Genomic DNA, 12,187 nt, shown 5'->3' with positions numbered 1-12,187 from the left:
AATAATTAATATGTGTTTGGAAAGGCATAAAAATGTACATTTTAGAATGTCGATATTTTTATTTTTGGGATAGTAATTTCACAATTAAGAGAATGTTACATTACTGCAGAGTTGAGTTGAAATAACAAAAAAGTTAGAAACTGTGAAACGATCGAAAACAATTTTTATTTTTATTACAGCAAAAGCTACACCGCATTTTTCACACAGTGTTTGAGAAATACCTGTGCATTATGGAAATTTGCACCGAATTATCTTTTCTGCCTACACAAGTCAGTTTCTAATTTGGTCTCGTCGCACTGCCATTGGAGAGACATACCGAGCAGCTCCTTTATGTTTTTTTTTTTTTTTTTTTTTTTTGCTTGTATGTCGTGTTCAATTGACATTCGACTTTTGATGTTTGGTTTTACTCCAAGCTTACGTAATGTTTTGCCAATCTCTATTCGGAAACTTGCAGATGCCAACTCTTTATCCTTTACAATTTTCCTTTTCGGACTCTTCTATACAAAAACCATAAATCGGCCATGGTAATATACGGGATATGATAAAATAGTGGAATCTGGCATCGTTTGTTTAGTAGCAACATTTTGTATCTACCCATTATGCTGTCAATCGTGTCCACACTGTCTATGTGACGATTATATCCACCAATAATATTAGGCCGATCAATCGATAAATATTTTTTGTTCTTTTGTCATATCTTCTAACCTCAGATTTTGGCATTTCACCAAAAAAAGTCGAAGCAAGATTGACTATTTTATTGTCTTTTCGTGTTACAATTGACACATTTAACTCATTGGCATTAGCCATGTATTCGATAGAATATCCTCGGTTTTCTTCATTACTTCCTTTTCTGATGGCAACTTGCAATCGGGGATTTTCTATTTCGGTTTACTGTTCGAGGCTGAGTATACCTTCTTTGGCAAGATATTCAAAAAGTGGTATAGAGGTATAATAGTTGTTTCAATAAAATAGAATTTCAATATTAGTTACACAAAATGTGTCGTTGGGTGTTTTTTGCACAATATAATAGTTTGTTTCTTCAGCAATCATCTCAAAAAATTGTATAAGAGTTTCAAGATCTAAGATGTCAGGTGGCAGTGTATTATTTCCAGTAAAAGATTACTGTTGGTTCGTTCAAAATAAGGTTTTTCTTTTCATTGTAACTTCAAGTTTTTGGTATTCTGATCAGATGTAATTGTCTGAAGAATGGAGGAATGACAGACGGTAGATGTTGAAGGCATTGGGCTAGTCGCTAGTCTCAAGACCTTCAATAATTGAATTTATACTAGTTTGCACATTATCGTCGGAAAGATGCGCAAAATCCTCTAATTACAGAAGAAAATTAGCAACAGCTATATTGTCGTCGTCATTATGTAGTTCATCTTCATTGTCCGTATATTGATTGAATACTTCAGAGATTTCATATTCAGAAAGGCTTTTTAAAGACATCTTAAAATAAATAAATATCCCGTGTTAACATCAACCATTACCCCATAAGAACACAACCCTTGTAATCCAATGTAGTAGATATGTTACAAACTATAAAACTATTTTTTTTCTATTGAATATACATAACTACAAGAAATTATTCAAAAATGTTATAAATCACTTACCTATCAACATATAACAAAAGAAAACAATACAATACAATAAAACAACTTCTTTTCGATATTTGAAATTACATCTTATAGACACGTGTTCGAGTCAGCAGAGTATAAGCTCGATGTGGGGAAAAAAATACAGTTTGCACCACTTATGATTTCAATTCTGAACTAAATTCACAGCGTAGTTTGTTACCGACACGTTACTATCATTTAAAAGAATTTTTTACAGTGTAGCCATTTTGTAAGCGGTAGCATGGTTTGTTGTAGAACTGCAACATGACGCTATAAACTGTATAATGTGTTAATAACCATTTAGTACATAAGTATCGTCGTGGCCTCTCACCATTAAATAGTTAAAGATGAAACACGACCTACGCAGGAAATCTTCGCGAAAATTTTGAAGATTTTCACCAGAACTCGAACACGAATTCCCGAAAGCGGCTAGTACATGCTTAATCTGCTCAGTCTTCTGGACGTCATAAAACTATAAAAATAGCATTCTTCCCAACCGGCTCTCCCATTATTTGCCTGGCCGAACCCATAATGGGCTTGATTAAAAGAGCAGCTTAATGTCTACTAGGAGGAAAGAGTGAAAATAAATAAATGTCAATTAGAAAAACTTTTAATATAAAATCCTAATTTATTTAATGTAAACCCACTAGAAGCCGAGCGGTTCTGTCGCTAAAACAATTTTTGTTACATAAACTTTACGTTAAACCTTAAATAGAATGTGATACAGTAGTAACAGCGACGGAAATTCCTCGGTGTAGCCTCCATCAGGGCCGGATTTACGTAAGGACATTTGGGGCCGGTGCCCAGAGCCCCCACAAAACTATGTTTAAACATGATATTTTTTTTCTATTACTGCGACAGCCTAGTGCAGCCACAGGCAAAGAAAACCAAACCCGGGAAAAAACCTATGTAACATCGGAAAATTTCGAGAAAAAATTTTACGTAGGTATTTTTTAATTAAATTAAAATAATTAGTTTTACACAATAAAATATATGTATGTTTACAATAACCTTATTTTTAAATGAAATTTACAACTTCCTAGTTGAAATGTAGTTGAAAGTACGGTATTTTGTGTAAATTTTCTAAATCATCAAATTTGCCTACTCTTAAAGGGGGCCCCACCGAATTTGTGCCCAGGGCCCCTGGATTGGTAAATCCGGCCCTGGCCTCCATTATTGTCTATTAAAACTTGCAAACGATGTGTGTTCAACCTCAGAACGCAATCCGGCTGTAGTGTTATTATATGTCAGGTTTCTAACCTGACAGATAGAATAACATTCGTATATCAGGGCGATAAGACGTATCGTCCTGACATACGATACTTTTGAGATCTCACAACTTATAAAATTCCATCCTAGGAAATAACCAGGAAATTTCTCGTCTCGTCTCGTATCTGGGTTAACATGGAAATTATTTCGTAATCGCTTATCCTCCGAAGAGCCGGCCGAAACTTTTTTGCTCGACCATACGGAATTACTCGCGAGGAGCTGAGCTGGGAAAATGTCTTCCGAGAGGTCTATTAAGGGTAACTTGGCCCCTTTCAGGCTTTAGAGACGTGAAGAAAACCCCTACGTGGCCAACCCGTGGAGGCGCGAACCCACGACCAGTATTCGGGAAACAACCGCGTGGTCACTGGTTGGCCATCACCAGGGATTTTTATCCGGGAACGAGGTGTTAAACAGCACCACGTAGACCTCTGGTGGTGACTTTTAAGACTAAAGTTTTTACTATGATAGCTTGCGCACGTCCAGGATAAAATTATCATCAAATTTGATCCAATTTCGCCCAGTAGATTCCTCTCTAAACTTGTCTCAGTAGAGATATTTTAATTATGGTCACCTCGCATTTGATTATTTGCCTGCAGGCATTTGATTATCCCTGTATAACACGATACTTCCGCAACAGTTAAACAATCGCTACAAACCTCGCAATATTGGCCGGATGGCCGAGCGGTAAAGGTGGCAGCCTACCGCTCTGGGGGACCCGGGATCGAATCCGAACGGGTCGAATAATCCCCAGGAATTTTTCGGGGGGTGGTCCGTTCGGATATGTCGGGCCCCGTCCCTCACCACCCGGTCGCCCCATTGTGGGCCTGGCCGAACCCATAATGGGCCTACTAAAAGAGGCCCTCTTAGTGCCCACAGGGCGGAAAGAGTTTAAAAAAAAAAACCTCGCAATACCTTGTATATAGAATGAATGTAATTTTTCAACATTTTTTTTTTTTTTTTATAAATTGGCATTTTATTATTGGCGTTGTATACGCCTTTAAAATTTTGAATAGAAAATCGTTTAATAGATTTGATACCGAATTCACTGCAATAAGGATGGCGGGAAACATTTTACAATTACGGATTTTTTTTTCTTCCTTTCTGCCCTGTGAGCTCTAAGAGGACCTTTTTTAGCAGCCCCGTTATGGGTTCGACCAGGCCCACAACGGAGCGACTGGATGGTGAGGGACGGGGCCCGACATACCCGAACAGACCACCTCCCGAAAAATTGAAAAATTCCTGGGAGTCCGGATTCGAGCGGTAGGCTGTCACCTCGACCACTCGGCCATCCGGCCATACAATTATGGATTATGTGGTACAATCCTGTGAAGATATGTTATTTTCTTTGTTAAAAGAAATACACGTGGAACCAAAATAAAAATGAAAAAAGTAAATTTTAATTTAGGTAAAAGTTATTAGCTACAGGTTCTTTTGAGATTCCAGTATATTTTCTGTCCCGACAGATGGAAATAAACGCATGAGCGAACAATGTTGTACAAAAATTCTCCGACTCATATATAGCTCGCGACAAAAGGAAAATAATTAAACTAATCTTATGCTAATGTTATACTATTACAAACACGAATAAAAAATGAAAATTAAAACTAATATTAAACTAAAGGAGGAGAATAAAGGACAGGTAAGAAAATGTAAGAAGTTAGGAAAGGGGTACCCAGCGTTGGTCTTTGAGGTCTTCGAAAAATCGGTCTCTTTTATAACGTCCTTGGCGAGGGTCTTACACAAAATATGTAGAGGGGATTCTCTTCTTCCTTTCAGTTCATTCGCTTGCCAAAATTCACAGTTAATTCTCGTGAATCGATCACAACGAATTCTTTAGTCCTTCAATCAAACGCTACTCTTTCTCTTCTGCACGATGCCAGAACGCACCAGAAGCTTCTCTCTCTCCTCTTTCTTGAGTCCGAATCCTTTTTGTTCTCTCCTTCACGACCCTCCTGCCCTCTAGTTTCGTACTCGACCCCTCAGGGGTCGCGCACCCTTTCTTTGTTTTTGGGGATATACTATGACCATATAAGGAAAGGAATTTTGGAAAGACATTCCAAAGAGGAAAAACAATAGGTAAAGAAAAGAAAAGGGGATAAAAGCGTGAGAAAGTGAAATTAAAAATAATAATAAAATATAAACTATATACAAACACATGGCGTACAGCTACAATTCCATAACGAAAAGCTGTTAATATTAAATTTATTGTTAAAATGCATGACCAGAGTCAGTTCATTCAAGAAATGTGCAGAAAAAAAGGAGTCGGTAGGATAAAAAAAATTGTGTCATACACAAACATCCGTACATATAAAAAACTGCCGAATTTTTTTTGCATTTCTCTAAGTTTCAAAATCCCCCGAATCCAAAAATGTAAAAATCTCGAGGAGTCATTTTTTGACCGATGGCCATACTTTCTCTCCGCTTTACACAACAGCCGAAAAAGTAAAAAATAAATAAATAAAAATAATAAAAAACAGAAAATAAACGAAAACTAGACGATACGGAAGAAAATTTAGAAAGCAAAGGCATTCCGAGACAGAGAAAACGTTTTTATTTGATTGAGCCTAGCAACAATGAAATAAGCATACATTATCTGAAATATACGAATCGCAGCTTTTTTTAAAGAAAACTCCGCCCTGTTGTCATTAGGAAGGCCGTTTTAGCAAGCTAATTATGGGTTGGGTCGAGCCGGGTGATAAGGTATGGGCCCGACGTATCTTACACAGACCGTTTACGAAAACTTCCGGAAGAGCCGCTCACCCGGATTTAATCTCGAGTTCCACAGAGCACGGGAATGAAGCACGGGAATTTTAACCGCTTGGGTCATCGGGTCCCGTTTCTCATCCTCTATAACAGAGTTTCGCATTATACGAGAATTTATAAAAATTCGAACACCGCGTTATACGAGGGTATTCATCGACACGCGATATATTAAAATCGAATAAACCACAAAGAATTAACAGCATTATCGATAAGTTTAATTAAAATAATGAAATTGGCAATTTTAACATTAGAATTACGAATAAGTAGAAATTAACGCTTATAGCTTCGGATTATCTCCTAGAAATCACTCTTATAATATCCACAGACTCCAGCATACACTAAGAAAGAAATATCTCGTCTCTAACATCGGAGGAAGGATGAGGATCCGAGAGCTTTCCCAATTTCGATTCGATCTTCTCGAACTAATTAATAAATAACATTGAAATATATTTAGCCGATTTATATCTCATAATTTTAGTAACGTAACTGTATCGCGATGTTAAGTCGTATCTTTGAAATTAAGGGATTATCAATGAGCGGCAATACGGCTCACCTTCTCTATTAAGCCATCGATGTATTTTTCTATACTTTTCAAGTTTTCTATTTCTTTCGAATTATTTAGTGTCTCGGGCATCGATTCGCGCTGTTTAAACTTGTATTCCCTGTCGGTTATCGGATTATCGTAATCGATAGCCAGAGAAGACGTAGCGGCATCTTTCTCGACTTCTTGAACGTAATCGCGTCGCTGGTTGTAATATTGCCCAATTGATTCTTCACTCTCCCGCCGAAAAAATAATCGATTAAAGCTTAATTCGGAACTGAAACTTTTAGAGGAAATTTCGGAAACGGCTTTTTTAACCTCATTCACCTGTTTAATAATTATTACAAAATTTAATTATTATTATACGCAGTGGCGTAGCGTGGGTGTCGGCCGCCCGGGGCGGAGGAAAATTCGCCGCCCCCTTATTTAGGTAACTCAATTTAAAAGACTAAAATATACAGTAATTCTAAGGAACTTTTCGGCAAGAACAATCATCATTATTGTGTATCGTATAGGTGTATTGTATTGTTATTATTTATCGTGAAATTTTGCCGCCCCCTGAAAGTGCCGCCGGGGTGGGCCGCCCCTGCCGCCCGCACTACGCTACGCCATTGATTATACGCGAAACCGAGTTTTTGGAGTGGTTAACTTTAATGACCTCTTCGAGTAATTTATCTATGCTTATGCTTGTCTTCAGTTTAACTTCGTTCGTAGTTCTTGCTTCAGATCTGTAAATGTTAGTAAATATTTTAATAAACTGTAATATTTGAAATTAACTTGAAATAAAGCCATACTTTAGTACAACATTTATTGTTTTCATTGAAAAAATCGTAAAAATAAAAAGTAACTCTGATTTATAATTTATTGAGTAAAATTATTTTTAAAATTTTAAAATGAAAAGGTAAGAAAAATTATGACGATTCCTGTGAAATTGGATTTATTTAAAGCATTTTCTAAAAAAATTAGAATTAACAAGATGTTTATGATTAAGACAGTTGCCGCCATCTGTCGGAACTTATTGAAATAATATCATTTTTTAAAATTTAAATTGGAATATTTGAGCGATGGCGCAACTAAAATTTAAAATTGAATTAAATATTTAATAATTAAAAAGTTCTTAATCGATAATACTTAATTTTTTTTCCTAAATAATAAAAAGTCTGAAATCTAAAATAAAATAAATACATTTAATTAATGTTTTAAAGTTTAAATTATTGTACGCAGGTTATATTTTCTATGTTTTCTCGATAATAAAACATACTGTATTTCTATCTTAATTACAAAAATAGTTAGTTCTAAATGATGTAAATGCGATAAAAATATAAATTGACGGTTACATTTTGCAAAAAAAATTCCATTTACATCTCTCATTTTAGACACTACTATTAAATTAATTAGAACTTATAAGATTTTAACGAACTCTTTAAATACTAGAGACTTTCGGGATACATTCTGGTCACGCTCATTGGCATCAACATCCGCATCCCCATCCTCTTCCAATTCGCTAACGATGGATGAACCAAAAGCGGGTTGAAGTAGCTTCAAGTCATTCATTAACTTGTTAACATCATTCGGATTCACTAAATGATCTAAATTTCCCAAGTTAAAACTGACAGAAGATTGAATTTCTTCGGAAGAGGAATTTTGAAATGTTGTGATGTCTATGGAGCACGTAGCGTGTTCGTATTCTTCATCCTCGTCCGAAGTGGAGAAAGAGGAGTTGGCATTTGAGTTATTCGGGAACATCTCCGACGTATATATTATATTCTATTTAAAAAAACAAACCAATTTACTGCGAATCTAAATTTCGTTATTTTAATTAAAATTCCGACCTTCAGTTTATTTTTAAATTATTCAAAGTTCACGTATGCACTGTACCTCATCGATTTTCTTTCAGAATAAATTTCGAAATAGTTTAACAATACAAAGTACAATAATACATTTGCAAAGTAGATATATTATTTAATTAAAAAAATAAGTTTATATATTAATTTTTGCTGTTAAAAATCATTTACATTTGAAAATATTAAAAATTAATGCATTAAAAAATATTAAGTTAATATATTTATATTTAAAATATGCCGAAGTAAGATAAAATTAATATTATTTTTTATTTTAACCCTTAATTTATTTTTAAAAATAGCAATTTACAGAAATTTTAACCTTTGTTTTTATTTTTTCAAAGTTTTTCGCAACAAAATTAGAAAAATATATATTTAAAAACGGAAATTTTTGAAGAAAAATCGATCAAAGTTTCATTTTTAAACCCCAAAATAATTCTAAAATTTCGATATATTCGATGCAATGCATTCATATAAGAATCTCAAAGTATATTTTGTTTGTAAATATTTTATTAATGTCAAAATGGAGAATATTTTTGAAACTGGAAACTTTTCTTTATTTTTTATTTCCAGATCCCATTTAACATTTAAAATGTAAATTGAACTCGGAGAAAGCAAAGCTTTGTGCAATATTTCCACGCGTCAACTTTTGCCAGAAGTTAAGAAAATTACAATATCGACCGGAGTTTCCGTTCGACTTCTATAAGTTATTTAAGAAGTTCTAGAAGTAAGGAGATGATGCGATACAAATCGTTTCTTTTTTCTTTTTTTTTCCAATATTCTGTCTGAAACCCCGAGGCTTGTAATAGGGACTGAACGAGGAACGTGATTTTGCATTTCCTGTTTCACCTCCCAAAGAGAGGGACAGTATAGGGAGTGTTTTTCTCAATCTATCCTGTGGAAAACAATCTCGGATAATAAATCATTCGGTTAATAAATGAAATATGCCATACCGTGTGGCAAATAGGCAATTCGCGTGGCGCGCGCGACATTTATAACCGGAAGAATTTTTAAACTTTTCTATAGTTTTACACCACGGTAGATAATAAAAACGCGTGCTTACTTATAAAAAAATATATATACACGTACGCTGTTTTTTATTTCGCCATTTTTCTACATTAAAACATTATTTTAAGCATTTAACGTAACAAAAAACGCATTTTAAAATTTCAAAATTTAAACACGAAAAAAAATCACTTAATTTCTGATGACGCGAGCAACCTGTTCATTATATAGTCCAATAATGCGAAGCGTTACAATTACGTCACACGAAAAGCGAGTAATACTATTTAATAACCAATAATCTAACTAAATAATCGAACGTCACTAGGTTTAAATCTTTTCGGCCAATGAGGCGAGGAATAGGCACCTACGTAACGTTGGGAAAGTTTTCGATTGGTCGGACGGCCTAGGTTGTCGTTTGCTTTATCCGACGTCGATTTAGTTACAAGTGGAGTGAAAGGAACTATGTTGTATGCCAGAATTTGGTTTAAAATACTTCTATTCAACAATTGGATGTAATATTACATGATCGGTAAGTGTTTTGGTATTTCGTATACGATCGGGTGGACCAAGTAATGGTTTGAACATCTGACAGCTCTCCGCGTAACTACACTTCCGCTCGCTTCTGGCCAAATTGACTTTAAAAGTCCAAACTTCGGGCGAGAGTCGAAGAAAGTTTTCCTTCGTTTACATTTATGGCCAAAACCTTCGATTTTCCATACGTTAATTTACTCCAAACCTCATTATATATTTAAATATCGAGTCCAACTCGTAATAAAATGGTTGCCTCGGAAACTAAATTCGTTACTTTTTTTATTTTTACTTAAAAACTTTATTAAAGTTTTACGGCTTTTCTGCCCAATAAAATTATAATAAATATTTTTACTATTTTTTTTTATATATAAGTGTACGTCACGTGTTTATATAGGTTCGTATAGGATTTTTTTTTTTAATTTCGATTTTATAAGTTGTGTTATTAATTAAGTACATTTTATATAATTTAAAATAAATCTACGTACCGTTTAAAAAGTGATTTGTAATGTGTTTAACATAGATAATCATTATAATGGCGTAGGTCATATGTTTCCATTCCACTCTCGTTAATAACCGTAAAAGTTTGTAATTTAAAAATGTATCCTGTTAAATATTTATTTATCGGTAAATTATTTTATAAATTTCGGATGAAGTCTCATTTAAATTTTAAGTAAATAGCGATTTAAACCTTAATTATAATATTGCGGGAAAAAATAACATTTTTTCCCCGCAATTTTACTTGCGTAAATAATAAAATTGTAGCGCGGATGAAAACGATTTTGGCAGTTTGTTTATTTAAGCGGTGGAAATAAATCAAAAAATTATAAACTTTCTATTATGTACTGACCAGGAAAAGCTGGCCGCTTCCTACTGATGAAGTTGGAAGATAACGGAGATTTTGACAAGTCGTGCGGACCCGACAAAAGTCACCGTCGCTTTAATTTAGATACATTATCGATTCCGTAACGTAATCCAATACACAAATTTAATTTATTAATTAATATTAGCGAATAACGAGTATCGCCTTACCGTATAAATCAATATATTGTAGTCAAACTCGTTCCCTGTAAATCTATGACGCCTAACACAATTACAGGCTTCTAATAATTTCTTTGGTTAGGAAATTTTAATAAGATAAACAGTTTTTCTTTTTGTTTATTTTAATAGTTTTTCTCTCCAATAATCATCCCTCTTTTTTAAAAAATTTTCTTGTTTCTAATTTAAAAGATTAATTTTTTATGCTAACTGGTATTATGAAAGTAAATATAAATTTTATATTTAAATAATTGTCTTACTGTACTTATTTTCTGATTTTAAAACGATTAAAGTATATAAAAGTCGCATTGAAAATACATATCTTTGATGATTTTATAGATTTTTCTGTAATCGTTCCTTTAAATCAAACGATAAAAATTATTTGGAAGTAATAAAATTGAGGTTGTTCCTTTTAGACTTTACTACGAGATTATTTGAATATAATAAAGTAGTATAAAATAATTAATTTCGTGTTTAAAGTAAATATTTATTGCCTTAAATGTGAAAAAAGTTACCGAGATTATTTTACGTTAATTTAACGTTCGAGTTATAATTATTTAAAATAAAGAATAGATAGTAAAATTGAATTACAATCAATTTATTAGTTAAAAAACATGTAGCATTTATTTGAAACGTAGAATAAATTACTTTGTAATAACGAGAAACTGACTTTTTCGATAATTTGGTAAAGTGGTCGTTCGATGGGATTTAATTAAATAAGTCGATCGGTAACGATTTAGATTCGGCAGTTTATTATTTTGGGCCGTGACGAAAATATTCGTCTTATATTTATCTAACTACAAATGTGACAAATTGAAAACTGTTTTAAATAAAAATGAAAAGAGGATAAATTTTTTAAAATAAGTTTTAATCGGATACAAAAGCTTGAAAAATTTTATTTCCTTTATTTTATAGTTTATCAAATGTTATCTTATCTCCTATGTCTGTAAATTCAAAAAAATAATCTCTTTAGACGTATAAAAATTGTTTTTTCTTGTTTGATTTTCTTTGTAAATTTCAATTATTATATCAAATATTTATTAAAGTGAATTTAATTAAAAACATTAATAAACAATAGAAACAAAATATGTTTCAAAGAAATTATTTAAAAATGGATATAGCATATTTAATTTTTTATTAGCTGAATAAATTTTATAGATGACCTATAGGTTAAATTATCCTACATATACAAATATCAAACAATTACTACTTTTTACTAATTATTTTACAAAATAAGAAAGAAATAATTTTAAAAATGTAATTGTCAAATGGCAGTAAAGTTATGGAGTTTATTTTATAAAAATATTATCTGTAATATTTATAAATAATGAATTTAGAATTTATCTTTTGTAAATATTTACAAATGCTTTTGAAATTATGGAATTCAATAAGAAACATGTGTCGACGTGGAAAACTGGGTTTTATTTACAGACGTTCGTCGGTGTCCTCTTTTCGGCATACGTGTTAGGGATAATATAATTTATTTCGTACGATTTATCGTACCGAATTTTTTCTCGACGGTCGAGAGATTAGAATACGTCGATTTTAATCCCGCATGGCTCGGAAAGATACGGTCGTACGGCGTA

At 33.0% G+C, this 12,187-nt stretch overlaps 2 protein-coding genes across 2 annotated transcripts in view; one reads left to right on the top strand and one right to left on the bottom strand.

Moving 5' to 3' along the window:
• Nucleotides 1-5,809: 5,809 nt before the first annotated feature.
• Nucleotides 5,810-8,124, bottom strand: LOC136979200 (uncharacterized). Its single transcript, XM_067275141.1, has 5 exons — nucleotides 8,063-8,124; nucleotides 7,610-7,956; nucleotides 6,848-6,917; nucleotides 6,202-6,516; nucleotides 5,810-6,070 (listed from the first exon to the last, which is right to left on the bottom strand). The coding sequence occupies exons 2-5, from the start codon at nucleotides 7,933-7,935 to the stop codon at nucleotides 5,987-5,989; spliced, it is 795 nt and encodes a 264-aa protein (XP_067131242.1). The 5' UTR covers nucleotides 7,936-7,956; nucleotides 8,063-8,124; the 3' UTR covers nucleotides 5,810-5,986.
• A 1,294-nt stretch (nucleotides 8,125-9,418) lies between these two features.
• Nucleotides 9,419-12,187, top strand: part of cyst (rho guanine nucleotide exchange factor 18 cysts) — a 218,426-nt gene continuing 215,657 nt past the window's right edge. Inside the window, 1 exon segment of the mRNA XM_067275154.1 lies at nucleotides 9,419-9,564. Within this exon segment, the coding sequence (XP_067131255.1) occupies nucleotides 9,558-9,564 (7 nt within the window). The 5' untranslated portion in view covers nucleotides 9,419-9,557.

Source organism: Centruroides vittatus, unplaced genomic scaffold (genome assembly GCF_030686945.1).
Source record: "Centruroides vittatus isolate TY-2023 unplaced genomic scaffold, ASM3068694v2 contig_596, whole genome shotgun sequence".
NCBI lineage: Eukaryota > Metazoa > Arthropoda > Arachnida > Scorpiones > Buthidae > Centruroides > Centruroides vittatus.
Note: the sequence above shows the minus strand (reverse complement) of the source record. Positions and strands in the feature narration are given on the sequence as shown.

Excerpts from the sequence above, each read along its gene's own strand:
- LOC136979200 (XM_067275141.1), bottom strand. The coding sequence starts at position 7,935 with ATGTTCCCGAATAACTCAAATGCCAACTCCTCTTTCTCCACTTCGGAC. Across the intron at positions 6,517-6,847 it reads TAGATAAATTACTCGAAGAG|GTGAATGAGGTTAAAAAAGC; the intron begins GTCATTAAAGTT and ends ATTATTAAACAG. Across the intron at positions 6,071-6,201 it reads TCGATGGCTTAATAGAGAAG|TTCGAGAAGATCGAATCGAA; the intron begins GTGAGCCGTATT and ends TTTATTAATTAG.